Here is a 13,759-nt window from a genome sequence, read left to right on the forward strand (position 1 = left end):
AATTTTTAACCTTTCATTTTTCTCCTGTGGTAACTTTACAATAATAACTTTATAAAATTGGTGGCTTGATCTTTTGAACTTTAATCATTAAGTTCATTTTGTTTAATGTCCTTTTACTATTTAAAATTTTATGTGTGATTTCCTCAATTAATGAGCTTTACTCTTCATTGAACTCTTATTTTTTATTTTGGGAATTAGATCTAGAAGTTATATGAGAATATATTTCAATGTTTCATGTATTTGTATTGTTTGTTCAGCATCTGAAGAACAATGGGAAATCTGCTTGCCTTCCTATATCAAGAAAGGTCCTCAAGTCACTCAACCCAACTGTTTACAGAAATGTAGAATATGAAATTTGGCTGCAGTCTAAACAAGGTGAGAATATCAAATTGCATATAAGAACAGTAGGTGATTTTTTAAAAAAGTTCTTAATTTGCATTTTAAGCAGAAAAAATTATAAATTACTTACGTTTGCTTCATTTTTCCCCCTAGCTCAGCAAAAACGTGATTATTCCATTGCTGCTGGCTTGCAATATGCAGTTGGAGATAAATGCAGAGTAAGTGATCAGGAAGCGAGGGTAATCCTCAAGATTATTAAGTTACTGGTTTTAAGAAAACTGTTTCTTATAGCTTGATTTTGGAGTTTAGATCTTTTTATGCATACATTAATATCTTGAAAGTATTAAATAGATTTCTGTGAATTAAATGAATGCAAGTTTGCAAAATGAGAAAATTCTTGTATTATAGCTAGCACATAAAATTTCATTTTCTTGTCTCTTAAAAAAATGTCTCAGGGCGGCTAGGTGGTGCACAAGGGGCAGCTAGGTGGCAACAGTGGATAGAGCACTGGCCCTGGAGTCGGGAGTACCTGAGTTCAAATCTGGCCTCAGACACTTAATAAGTTCCTAGCTGTGTGGCCTTGGGCAAGCCACTTAACCCCATTGCATTGTCAAAAAAAAAACACCTAGAAAACAAATTTCCAATAAAAGAAAAAGGGACATGTGTTGAAGGGAGTGTGGGAAAAGGTACATTGCTCTATTATTAAGCTTCGAATTGTTCTATCCATTTTGGAAAACAATCTGGAACTGTGCCCAAAAGGGATAGTACAAGGGGTGTGTGGGGGGGGTGTGTACTTACATATGTAAGTATGTACACACACACACACCCCTTTTAACCAATGGAAATATTGCTATTCTAGATTCCCCAAAGGACCAGAGAAAGAGAAAAAGAATCCATTTGTACAGAAACCTGGAGGAAAGATTTGTATAAATTAATGTACAGTGAAGTCAGCAGAACCAAAATGATTTGCACAATAACATTGTGAAGACAAATTATTTTAAACGGAATATTTAAGAAACGTAATAAATGTAAATTTCAGAGAATTTATGATGCAATATATCAGTTAACTTTTGCAGAAGTGATGGATCAGGTTGAAACAGATATTTTTTGGCTTGATCAATTAGCAATGGTGAACAAACTTTTATCAGTTTACACAGACTACCTTGTTAATAAGCTAGTGAGAATGGATTAAGACACTGACAAGTGGGAATTTTAAAGAAGAGAGTACAAAATTATAGGCATAGAGTAGGTTTTTTTCCTCTGCCCATCAAGAAGTGTTCGAAGAAAGAATTTTAAAGAATATTTCTCTAAAAATCACTGAATAAAGCCTTAGATGGGAGCCAGTGTGGTTACTAGGTGTAAAATCTATTTGGTTATCAGTAGACATTAACCAGTTAAAATATTTTTGAATTGACAAAATTTCTCAATTTGTATTTAACACCCTATAATAATGGTGGTGTGGTTTAATGAGTAGAGAATTAGTCTTGGAGTGAGAAGAACTTAGTTCAGGTGCTCTCTGTCACAAACCAGCTATATGACTGGGTATTTCCCTTCCCCTTTTGGTAGCCCAGGCCTGTAGCTCTTCCTCCAAGACAGAACATTATAGAGCAGTTTACTATTTGGATTTGGTAGACAGGTGACTCATAACATTAAGTCTTAAGGCCATAATTTTAATATATATATATATATATATATATATATATACATATATATATATATATGATGTTTTTAGTTAATGGTACTTTAACAGAAATGATATTGAAAATTTAGGTCTTAAGTGTGTGATTGTAAAAAAAAATAATTTTCTTTCCCATTATAATGGTATCTTTAATAAAAATCAGTTATTGATTTAATCATGAATTTCATTTGTCTTTCAATTAAGATACACTTAAATTAACATTTTCAAGGGTGATTTGCTTTAACTTAATTCTTAATGACTCCAGATATATATTTGGTTATTAAAGTCTTAAAAAGTTGTATTTAGATTAATTCCATTCCCAGTACATTAATTATTGAAAGCTAAGTAGAAAGGGACACTTTTCTGCTTGAAAAAAGTAGTATGTAAACTGAATTGCTGGCTGTGATTTATTCAATACTTTTCCTTTATAGGCTTTGCAGTTGAGTAAATGATTTAAATTATTCTTGTTTGTTCTGATTCTTCATAGCTAGATTTAGATGTCCCAGTAGCCATTTATTATTTTAATTTAAAAATCTATTTTTTATGGACATTTAAAGGAGTTAAGAATTTTGGTCCTCTTTCTCTTATTCTGCAGGGGAATTTAGATCACAATGGGAAGTTTCAAAATACAGAAACTCAAGAACGTTCTGAGAATGGACCAGTGTTTGTGGAAGAGCTTGGAGTGAGGTATGTTCAGATCTTATGTGATAGTAATTTTTTTCTGATATTTAGCCTCATATACATATATGTAAGGGAGTTATTAGTTATAGGCATTCCCAGTGAAGACAGTAGAGATGGGCAATTGCTTTGCAAGTCATACTCATATATTTATAGGTAGTAATTTAGATATCAATAGTTACATCCCTTGGTATCAATATCTATAAATAGCTATGTAGATAAGTATATTTAGCCATGAAGATAGCAATAGATCTATGGCTGCAGATTTATTGACATTTTTGTATTTTCTATTTCAATTGTATTTACTCTAAGAATTAACTACTTCCAAACTGCTCTGCAAATTTTTCAGATTAGAATAGTTAGAGATAAGTATATCTTTAAAACAAAGAAGTTTAAATTTCATTAATAAACAGTTCAATATACGGTTTATTCTCACTTTCTAAATTGCCAAATGATTTTTCACTTTATTCAGAGTTAAGTTTTAAAAATTTTGAATTTTGAAACTGATTTTTCTTTATGCACGACCTTGTTATTAATTTATAGGTATATAAAGCCATTTACAAATTGACTGGTATCATGTACTTGTGTTATCAGACTCAACACCTAGGAAAACATACTGGATTTGGAGTTGAGAAAGATTTAAGATTTAGATAATGCTTCTAACATTTGCTAGTTTTGTGACCACTGACAAATCACTTAAAGCCTTTGTTTATTTGTAAAATGGGCTAATGTGACAATCAAAAGAGATAATCTAATCTAAATATTTGGCAAACCATTAAGTACCATGAATATTTTTGTTCTTAAATGTGAAATTATCTGTATTTGTTCTTTGCATGGGAGAAATAATTGATGTTTTATATATTTTATATTAAGGCACAATTTGAAAAAATTTGCATAGTATAAAAATTTATTTGTTCTAGTTTTGTGAGACTTTTCCTATCCTACAGCTAGCTGTGGTTTTTGCAACTTAAGCTGTAGAATGTTCTGTTTTCCAGAGTGAATTTAGCATGATATACATATCATAGATTTTGAGTCAGGAGAGATAGGAATTTGAATCTCACTCTTGTACTTATTAATATTATTGCTGTGCTCTCTGGGTTAGCCATTTAACATTACTGACCCTCAGTTTTTTCATCTATGAAATGGACATATCACTTAGAAGTTTTCAGAGATGTTATGAAGAAAGCAATTTGTAAAATCTTTAAATTATTCTTATCAAAATAATGTCTGCCTGGTGTTGAAACTGAGATGTTTGGTTACACAACTAGCCTATTCAGTGTGGGCAAAATGAGCCGAATTCATCGATTGGATTCACATTTAATAGGAGTGCCCTAAAATGCAAAAGATATATCTAACATTGGTACCTTCCTATATTCTATACAGTGTATGCTTATCAAGAAGTCCTGAGGAGTAGGGTAATAGAGAAAGCTGGCAGATCCATGCCATTCTTCCTCCAAAAAATGTGGCTTTGTTGACCTTGGGGAAGTCACTTTAACTTCTTAGTGTCCCAGGCAACTCCATAGGACTTTTGAGTTGTAGATAAGGAAATTGGTCAATAGTGGTAGAAGGAGTTTTCTCAGCAGGAGTTCACTTAGACCAATGAAATCACATCTAATAGCTAACCCGTCCTGTTTGAGAGTACTGGACCTAGATTCAGAAGATTCATCTTTCTGATTTCAGAGACAGACCTTATACCCTCACTAGCTATGTGACCCTGGACAAGTGACTTCACCCTATTTTGTCTCAGATTCCTTATCTGTAAAAGTGAGCTGGAGAAGGAAATGGCAAACCACTGTGTTATCTTTGCCAAGAAAACCCCAAGTGGAATTACAAAGAATCATATAGGACTGAAAACTGACAGTACAGTTAATAGTGTCACTACTTAGACTTCAGAGAGAAGAAATTGTGACTAATTTTCTTGTTGGCAGTGCAGCACCTCTGTCAAACTTATAAAAAAATGTTTATTGTAACTTAGTAGTTAGTAACTTATGGATTATTTATTCGTGTATTGTGACAATTTGTGATCTACATCAAAATGAGTATTAGCTGGGGCAACTGGGTGGTACAGTGAATAGAGCACCAGCCCTGGAGTCAGGAGAGCCTGAGTTCAAATCCTCAGACATTTTTATAATTACCTAGCTGTGTGACCTTGGGCAAGTCACTTGGCTCCATTGCCTTGCCCCCCAAAATGATAATTAGCTTTTTTTGTTTTTGTTTTTTAAAATTTTTTTTCTCATTGTCAATTTTTCAACTTCGCTCCAACTCAGTTAAGCTCACAAATATGCTATTAACTTTTGTGGTTGTCTAATCATTCCAATATTATTTTTTACTTTACTATGAAATATTAATTTGATTTGTTATGGAAATTTTATTTAACTTGGTTTGTACTGATATACATTATTTAAAATTAAGCTAGTTGGGGCGGCTAGGTGGCGTAGTGGATAATGCACCGGCCTTGGAGTCAGGAGTACCTGGGTTCAAATCTAGTCTCAGACACTTAATAATTACCTAGCTGTGTGGCCTTGGGCAAGCCACTTAACCCCGTTTGCCTTGCAAAAACCTAATAAATGAATGAACAAGCCACTTAATCCCATTTGCCTTGCAAAAACCTAATAAATAAATGAATGAATGAATAAATGAATGAATAAATAAATAAAATTAAGCTAGTTTTCTAGCTTTAAACCACCCCGGAATACCCAGCAGATTAAACTAAAGTTTCATAATTTTTTCTATAGTATCTAAAAATAAAATGTGAAGACACTGCCTGTTAAATATTCTAACTTGAAGTAACCTAGATAACATAATTTTCATTCTTTTTGTTCCTCTAAGACGTTCTTCCTCACTGAAGAGTCTCAAACCTATTCAGCAGGCATCTTCTATAGAAGGTTGGAATATGGTATCTTCAGGGAAAAAAATGAAGAAACCTTCCACTGGTGGACAGCATTTTCAGCCTGGTCAGAATCTTCCCCTTCCCTTCCCTGCCCTGTCCTGCCCTTCCGTTGCCCCTAATCTTTTCTTGCCCTCCCCTCATTTCTTCTTTCAACCTGCCATGAATCATCAGTTTCCTGCTGATTACTTGTCCTTTTCTTTTGGGTTTTTGTCCAGACCTAGATTGCAGAGGGCCAAAGAATTCAAATAAGTCAATAAAAACCACATCAACACTACCTCCTCGACTCCAGCATGTGGGAAATCGACAGCATGCATATTCCTGTCAGTCTTCTGGCTTACAGTCTCAGTTGCCCTCACATGAGCACAAGAACCAGAGCAGGCCTTCACAGAGTCTAAGGTAAAACTTTCATTCAAAAGAAGGAGAAAATAAGTTATTTTTTAAAATCCTCTAATATAATAGTTAGAAAATTTTGAAATGTGAGGGCAATTTCACTTTTTGTGGCAGTTTTTAAAATAATTATGTAAGATATATAAGAAAAAAGTTTTCTTTCCCAAAAGATTTTTCTTCTATTCAAATTCTTGACATTTTTATAGTTGATCGATTTTGCTATAGAAATTCTTGAATTATTCTTTGCTTTTGAAATATTAACCTAAATTTTTACAAATTTAATTTTTGGAATTTTAAGAGTGTGGATTACTTTATTTAGAATTGTCTTTGATAAAAAACCATCCATTCTTAATTGATCCTTTATGTTATTTCTATAACTATTTTTGGACACTATAATTAGTTTATACAGTAGTAGTTTACCACTTGCAAGAAGGTTTTGTGGTAAAGCATGATTGTCTTTTTTCCTCTACCACTTGCTGTGCTTTTCTTCATTCTATGCCAAAGGTAATGGAATAGAGAAAAATATTTTTTTAACTTGTATAAAAACTCATGTCACTTAAAGTTCAGTCATGATAAGTTTGTGTGGCCAAGGATTCATACTGTATGTAGTGTTGTAAACCAGGGTTGTCCAAAATGCCATGACCTGCAAGCAGCCTGCAGTGTGATTTTTATGCACCCCACTCTGGGGATTTACTAAATTCTTTAATAAACGAAGCCCAGTTATCCCAGAGCTCTCACTAAAATGGCAAATTAAAATATATTGTTTATTGTTTCAATAAGAACATTTTTTAAAAATTATTTTTTATTTATTTTAGGCAGTCATTAAGTGTTTGAGGTCACATTTGAACTCAGGTCCTCCTGACTTCCATGGCCAGTGATCTATACCACTGTGCCACCTAGCTGCCCCAATAAGAACTTTTAAAAGAAAGGTTTGACAGCCCTATTTGTAGGCCTACAATCTGACTCCAAGGATTTGAGGTTAATGTTGCAAATAAACCAGTGAGTTTTGTTTTTCTAAGAATTCATATATCAAGTTTTCATATTATGTATGTTATAACACAGAATATGAGCTATTATAAATTATAATTTTAAAAGTCAGTCACAAAAAAAATTAACTTTTTTGCAATTGAATCCAATGTTTCTTATGTCTGGCAAAAATTATGTATTATGATTTTGGATAGTGTTTAACATTTTCTGACTGGCCATGTACATGACAAGGTCATTGTCACATCTTAGGTGTTAATATTTTGGTTCCTCTTCTAATTCATAGTTTTCTAAACATTTTATAAGCACTGTGATAGGATGAAACTGTCAAACCTACTACAGTTAGAAATGCTAGCAATGGAATGATTCTCAGCTATGGCAAGTTTGAATGTTAAAAATTTTCTTCAAAAGCTTGTTAGTACCATTAATCTATCATTTTTTAACTCAATTATCTTTGCTTTTAAAATAATAGAGCAGGGTTGTCAAATTCAAATAGAAGCAAAGACCACTAAGAGTACATAGGGATCATTGAGGCACACTTAGAATACTTAGAAAACCACATATTAATATATCTATGTTCTGTTGTGTTTTTGTTTAAATATTTGCTAACTACATTTTAATTTGGTTCAGATGTGTCTGGGAGTTGCAGGGAGGAAAAATCAATAGAGGTGTTTGACGGTTGATCTAGAGTATTATCATTTTTTGGTCTCAGAACAAATGAAATGCTAAAGTGACTGCTGATGTGTTTTCATTACATCTGTACTTGGCCCTTCATTGCAAATTTTTTTCTGTTCCTCAGTGGTATTTCAGAAAGAAAAATATGTTTTCGAGGGTAACATATTTCCTTAACCTTAGCATAAACTTCTTTCTCTGGTAACAAATTGATGAGTTAGATTGCAAATAGGTGATGCATTTTATAAAGGAATAGGAGAACAACAAAGCACAGAAGCAGCATAATTGTCAATATGTATTTGTATAGAAGAGAGGAATTTGAAAGAAGAAAGGTAGATTAAAGGATACAGTTGAGGGGGCAGCAAAGTGGCACAGTAGATAGAGCACCAACCCTGGAGTCAGGAGGACCTGAGTTCAAATCGAGCCTTAGACACTTAAAAATTACCTAGCTGTGTCATCTTGGGCAAATCACTTAATCCCAATGTCTTGCAAAAATTAAAAAAAGAAAGAACATAGAGTTGAAGGAAACATTTAAAAGAGAAGGATAAGTATGAAGGAATAGTATTGAAGTAAATAGTACAGTCGTGAATGTGAATGGAATAAACTCATCCCTTAACATTGGAGAGGATAGTAGAGTAGATAAGAAACAATATTTCAACAATATATTGTTTATAAGAAACTTTATTAAAACAAAATATATGAGAAAAGCATAAATATGGCAATTTTATGCTATTTTATTACCTTTCTGAAGTAACCTGTGATAATCATATCAGACCAAAAAAACCAGACTTAATTAGGAGAGATAAACAGGGAAAGTATTTTGACTAAAAGGTACCGTCATGTACTGAATATATGCACCAACTGCATAGCATTTAAATTATTTTTTTGGAATGTTATTTTTTCCAATTACTTAGAATGGTACTTTTCAACATTCATCTTTTTGTAAATTTTTTGAGTTCCACATTTTTCTTTCTTCTTTCTTTCCTTCCATCTCGGCATCCCATGACATCATGTAATATGTTACACCCTTATACACATTTCATCATGTTCACCATATTGAAGAATCAGAACTAAAGGGGGAAAAAACATGAGAAAGAAAAACATGAAACAAGTTTTAAAAACTAACATGTAAATTATTAAAGGAAGAGTTAAATAGATTGCAGGAGGAAGTAGAAAATAAAACAATAGTTTAGGGGAAACTACTTCTCTAACCAAAAAATAAATGAGAGAAGTTAAGATAAAAAAAACTGTATTCATATTTATATATGTTCATATATATGTGTGTGTATATATATATATGATAGAAAGTAGTATATTTATTTCTCAGCAGTGCGTGGCACAATCAAAAAAACAATTTTACCATGTTATTAGGGCATAAAAATCTCAAAAGTACTGAAAAACAGATGCATGTTTTTCTGATCATAATGCAGTAAAAGTCATTCAGTAAAAAACTTGAAATCATAGATTGGAAATTAAACAACCTAATAGCATGCCCCTAGGTAGTGAAGTGGGTAAAACACTGGGCCTGGTGTCAGAAAGACTCATCTTCACGAGTGCAAATTTGGCTTCAGATGCCTAATAGCTATGTGACCCAGGACAAGTTACTTCACCTTTGGTATCCACATCTATCAGATGAGCTGGAAAAGGAAATGGCAAACCACTCCACTATTTTGCCAAGAAAACCCTCAGTGAGTTTGCAAACAGTAATATAGTAACTGAAATTACTGAACAACAAAATAATGCTAAAAATATTAGTGAGTCTAAGAACAAATTATGGAGCTAAGTTTCATTAAAGATGATGATAGCAATGAGAGAATCTGCCAGAAGTATTGGGATACAACCAAAGTAATACTTACGGGGAAAATTTTATTTCTAAATGGATACATCTGTAAAAGAGAGCTAAGTGAACTAAGAAAATAAATAGAAAAAATTAACAACTTAAAAAAACCCTAAATACCAAAAATATAAATCCTGAAAATCAGAGTAGACATTAATAAAATAAAATTTTTAAAAAATTGAACTAATACAACCTTGAAGGACTCACTCATCCCATCAGTGCAACAATCGGGAACAGTTTTGGGCTGTCTGCAAAGGAGAGTGCCATCTGTATCCCAAAGAGCGGTGGAGTTTGAATAAGGTTCAAGGACTATTCCCTTTAATTTAGGAAAAAAACATATCTTATATTGTCTGATCTTGTTATCTCTTCCTTAAGAATATGATTTCTCTCATCACACTCAATTTGTATCAATGTACAACATGGAAACAAAGTAAAGACTGACAGATTGCTTTCCATGGGGGGTTGGGGGGAGGGAAGTAATATTGGGAGGGAAATTGTAAAACTCAAATAATATCTTTAATAAAAAAAGTTGAACTAATAAATAAAACTAGGAGGTGAGAATTTGGGGGGGATGGGGAGATTGGCTAATTTGATCTTTTAAAAAGAGGAAAAACAAATTATCAATATCAAAAATCAAAAATGAATTCGCAGCTAATGAAGATGAAATAAAATAATTATTAGGAGCTATTTTATCTAACTAGATGCCAGTAAAACTGAAAATCTAATTGAAATGAACTTTTACAAAAATAGAAATTGTGTCTAGATGAACAGAACAAGAAATAGAATATTTAAATACTTTTATCTTAAAAACAAGGAACAAGCCATAAATGAACTTTTTTTTTTTTGCAAGGCAAATGGGGTTAAATGGCTTGCCCAAGGCCACACAGCTAGGTAATTATTAAGTGTCTGAGACCAGATTTGAAACCAGGTACTCCTGACTCCAAGGCTGGTGCTTTATCTACTACACCACCTAGCCGGCCCCATAAATGAACTTTCTAAGGGAAAAAACTGTCAGGACTGGTGGATTTATAATTTTTTTTTTTCATTTAAGGCAATGGGGTAAGCGACTTGCTAGGCAATTAAGTGTCTGGCCGAATTTGAACTCTGGCCCTCCTGACTTCAGTATACTGGTGCTCTTATCTACCATGTCACTTAGCTTCCCCCTCCAATTGATTTCTATTAAACATTTAATGAGATTTTAGTTCCAGTACTATGTAAAATATTTTCAAAAATAACTAAAGAAGTGATCCTACCAAATTCCATTTATGACATAAATATCATCTGGATAAATAGACCAGGAAGAGTCAAAACTGGGGTGGGGGAGAAGGGAGTGAAGTATATGCCAATTTCCCTTATAATTATTGACCCCAAATATTTAAAGAAAAAGCTATCTAGGAAATTACAGCAATATCAGAAAGATCATTCATTTATCCATCTGTCTGCAGTGACCAAACTGGGTTTATATCAGAAATTCAGGACAGCTTCAGTATTAATAAGGCATAAAATTTGAAGTGATAAGTATAGATAGGGAGAAAATGAACAATCACATGATAGCTTATTTAGAGAATCCTAGAGTTAACCAAAAAAACTAATCTAAATAATTGACTTCGGTAATGTTGTGGGGGGAAAAATAAAACCACACAAATCATAAACATATTACCAACACCCAGTAGAAGAGAAATTCCAATAAATTTGAAAACATTCTTCATGCAAAAATCTAGATTGTTGGAGATTTATTGCTTTTAAATAATCAGAACCAGTATAATAAATTGACAATTCTGATTAAACTAATTTGCTTTCTCAGTGCCATGCCAATAAAACAATGACCACAGAACTAAAAAAAAAAATTACAAAAATTTTCAGAAAGAATAAAAGATCAAGAATATTAAGGGGGAATCACTGCCAGGGGTGGAGTGAAGGTGGTCTAGCAGTTTGCAAACTGTACGCAATGGAGTGGTAATCATCAAAAAATCTGGTACTCGATAAGTAGGTGACTGATCAATGGAGAAAAGATTCACTATCCAATACACAGAAGCAAATGATCACAATGCTTGATAAGCTCACCCTATAACTGTTGGGACAAGAACTTTTGTGATTTAGTTAATTTAATTGTGTCTGACTCTTCATCACCTCATTTTAGGGGTTTTCTTGGCAAAGATATGGCCAATTAAGTGTCTGAAGTCAGATTTGAATTCAGAAAGATGAATCTTCCATATTCCAAGGCCAGTAATCTATTGTAATACCAACCACCTAATTGCCCCTATTTCACAAAAACTTTTGGAAAAACTGGAAAGTAGTCTGGCAGAATTAGATATAAACCAGCATTCACATCATATTTCAAGATATTTTTAGGATGGGTACTTGATGTGTACAAAGGGTGACATCATAAATTAGTGGAACATGGAAAAATGACTTGTTAGATATATGAATTAGGGAAGAATTCATGAACAAACTGAAAACAAAACTTAATTTTTTTAAAGAACTAGAGTTAAAAGCATGTAAAACAGTTGTAACTGTGATCATTCAATAATATTTATGTTAGAAGGAACTTTATATGGTTCCATTCGATCTTTGTGTATTTAAGAAACTTTTCTATAGCATTACTGGTTTATGTTTAATCTCATAGCAGCTGTTTGTACTTAATTCTTCTCTTTGCACTGGTACAATAAAATTGATTTCTCTTTGATTTACTATCTCTTTAGCTATAGTTCTTCAATAATTCGTAATGATGTCAAGTTTTCTGTTTGAAAGCTTGCAGGGAGATTGTTATAGAACGAGATATGCATTTAAATACTATATCCTGTATGCTATAGCTAAGTGCACTTAAGTAAAGTCACTTAACTTTGCCTGTTTTCTCATCTGAAAATAGAGAATAGCGATAGTTTCATTACCTATTACTTTAAAGGGTTGTCCTTTCAAATGCAATGATGTATAAAAATCCTTTCTAATTCCCATCTGAGGAACCATTTATAGAATGACCATTTGATTACTTTGAGAGGCACTGATCTTTTATAACCTCAATCACACTTTGCTGCCATTAAGGTTTTGTAGTTGTGAATTTTTACTGTTGATTGTTTCACTTTTCCTTAAAAGGACTGGGTTAAATTTTAAAGGACCCAATATATTTTATGTGTCTTATGGCTCTTTATTTCAGAAGCAAAAGTTGGGGACCTGAATTTAGTTTTCAGTTATGGAACCATGACTGTTCAGGATTTTGAATAAATTTTATTTCATAGTAAAAATCAATTTTACATTACATATTGTATTGACAGGGCAGTATTTAGAATCAGGAAGACCTGGTTAATTCTCCAAGTAGAGAAATTCTTTATGACCATAAATTATTAATGTGGCTCTTATTTTCATAATTTTCTCTCAAGAATGATAAATCATAGTAATAATCAAGAATATTATAGTCTAGTATATCTAGTAATATAGTAGCATCTATTTTTCTTTCCCTTTTTTAGGGATTTTAAAGTTATTTTTATGTTTATCTTTATTTACAAATATATACTCTTTTCCTTAGTTTTTTAATTGTAAATAAAAAAATACTGCTTTTCCTTTTTTCTAATATTCTTTTATGCCTTTCCTAGAACCATCTATATGTCATTTCTTGGTGAAAGTATCCCATTTAATCACAAGTAATATGAGTAGGTAGTAATTAATACATTTGCTGTGGATAGTTATAATCAATGTAATTTTGGGGACTCAGTCTGTTTTACCTTGTTTTTGAATAACAAAAATTACCCCTACAGAAAAGTAGAACGTGAGAGGATTGAGGATTCAGACCACATTGGCAGAGATGGGAGTCATTTTGGCCTTTCTCCAGAGGAGCGAAGAGAGAGAGAAGCTTTTGAAGAATCACGTTTATTATATGAAATTCAACACAGAGATGAACAGGCTTTTCCAGCTCTCTCTGTACGTATAAAAAATAATGGAAAGAGTTGTCTCACCTCATGTTTTTCTCTCCTCATATAAGGTAGAACCCTAGAACCCTAGAATACTAGAACTGAAAAGGATCTTGGTCATTATCTAATCTGACAACCTCATTTATAAAATGAGGGGCTGAGGACCAGTTTTGAGAGGTAGGATAGCTTTTCACCTAGGATTTCAGAATTAGTACATGACAAGAACTGAGATAGAACCCAAGCACCCTGAGTTCTAGTCCACTTGTGCCTTTCTGTGGAAGATTTGACATTCAGGCAGATGAGCCTGAAGTGCAAGCTTGATTTAAAAAAAGAGTCAATTTACATATCCCCTTGAGTGTCATCCTTCAGTTGAAACCAAGAGAAGTCTA

General features: G+C 32.7%; 2 protein-coding genes across 11 annotated transcripts in view; both read left to right on the top strand.

Moving 5' to 3' along the window:
- The window catches only part of ANAPC10 (anaphase promoting complex subunit 10), a 694,704-nt gene that overhangs the window by 450,532 nt on the left and 230,413 nt on the right, over positions 1 to 13,759 (top strand). The window lies entirely within an intron of this gene.
- OTUD4 (OTU deubiquitinase 4) overlaps positions 1 to 13,759 on the top strand; it is a 52,983-nt gene that overhangs the window by 24,754 nt on the left and 14,470 nt on the right. Inside the window, exons 9-14 of the mRNA XM_074229205.1 lie at positions 258 to 375; positions 493 to 557; positions 2,613 to 2,704; positions 5,525 to 5,649; positions 5,801 to 5,981; positions 13,218 to 13,380. Of these exons, the coding sequence (XP_074085306.1) occupies positions 258 to 375; positions 493 to 557; positions 2,613 to 2,704; positions 5,525 to 5,649; positions 5,801 to 5,981; positions 13,218 to 13,380 (744 nt within the window). The remainder of the gene's footprint in view (positions 1 to 257; positions 376 to 492; positions 558 to 2,612; positions 2,705 to 5,524; positions 5,650 to 5,800; positions 5,982 to 13,217; positions 13,381 to 13,759) is intronic.

The sequence above is a fragment of the Macrotis lagotis genome, chromosome 3 (assembly GCF_037893015.1).
Source record: "Macrotis lagotis isolate mMagLag1 chromosome 3, bilby.v1.9.chrom.fasta, whole genome shotgun sequence".
In the NCBI taxonomy this organism is placed as follows: Eukaryota; Metazoa; Chordata; class Mammalia; order Peramelemorphia; family Peramelidae; genus Macrotis; species Macrotis lagotis.